The sequence below is a fragment of the Poecilia reticulata genome, linkage group LG13 (genome assembly GCF_000633615.1).
Source record: "Poecilia reticulata strain Guanapo linkage group LG13, Guppy_female_1.0+MT, whole genome shotgun sequence".
Taxonomy (NCBI): Eukaryota; Metazoa; Chordata; class Actinopteri; order Cyprinodontiformes; family Poeciliidae; genus Poecilia; species Poecilia reticulata.
Window position 1 is genome coordinate 5,216,711 of NC_024343.1, and position 1,122 is coordinate 5,217,832.

The 1,122-nt window shown below is 30.8% G+C and overlaps 1 protein-coding gene across 1 annotated transcript in view; it reads right to left on the minus strand.

Annotated features, from left to right (window-relative positions):
- Nucleotides 1–930: 930 nt before the first annotated feature.
- Nucleotides 931–1,122, minus strand: part of LOC103474277 (vomeronasal type-2 receptor 1-like) — a 2,760-nt gene continuing 2,568 nt past the window's right edge. The window contains exon 4 of the mRNA XM_008425115.2: nucleotides 931–941. Coding sequence (XP_008423337.1) covers nucleotides 931–941 — 11 coding nt within the window. The remainder of the gene's footprint in view (nucleotides 942–1,122) is intronic.

The following is a 1,122-nucleotide window of genomic DNA, read 5'->3' on the forward strand; positions in this document are numbered from 1 at the left end:
TATATATATATAGTTTATCGTGTGTGGATAAACTAAATAGCTAGAACATTCATAGAAAACTTGCTGTAGCACAGCAAAGAGAAAGGTAAAGGATGTGAGCAGTGCATACAAGAGAGTGATTGACAGTGCTAAAACCCTCCTGGTGCTGTTTGGTTGTTTCGGACCAGGAGTGGTGTTTGTCCGCAGGTGGTATTAGAACCACAAGTAGGCGGCTCAATCAACAGGACATGATATGAGGCAGATAATCATTTTTTCACAGATTATCTGCCTCATATCATGTTTTCATGACGTAGTGACAGTTTTAAGAAATAGAAAAAAAAGCATTTTGTTTGTAAAAGACACATAATACATTTTTTATTGATGAAAAATGTTATGTTCCAGTCTGGTGAAAACCATTAAATAACCATTAAATTATTGTCAAGGTCTCCTTTATCTCGTATTAGAAATATCCTAAAAGTCAACAAAAAAGCTCATTTTTGTCTCCAAATAATTCTTTATGTTTATATTTGTAGTGAAACTATCCTCATTGGGAGCAAGATTGGAACCAAAGTTTGTGTTCACGAACTTGAGGAATAAGGTGATTCTGTTTCTAAATTTCAAAATATTCATTTCCATTTTTTTTATTACCAAGTGAATTTAGTTTGTTTAAAAAACATTAATGCACATTATGTGATATTTTATCTTTATTGTGAAATAATTGACAGTTAATAAATTTACTATCATTTTATTATCAGAGTAGAGAGATATGAAGAAAAATAGATTATTTACAATGAACAATACAATATTAAATGCATGGAAAATACCTGATTTTACACATTTGTACAAATGTACATATTGTTACTCATTATGGAACATTTGTATATTTTTGACAGCATAATGCAGTGATTTATTTACAGCAAGTGCCTCCATCTGTATTCATTTTGGAACGCCTTACTCATACACTGGAATGGTGAACACGTTGTGAATTTGATATTTTCTTTCCAAACTATATTTTCTACTAGCATTTAATCTCATAACATACTTTTTAGTGTTTTTCTCTGGCTTCACCAAGATTATGTAACATTTAGGCGCAAAAATACTTATTAATAAGCCAAATGCTGATGACAAGATTGCGAATATTTC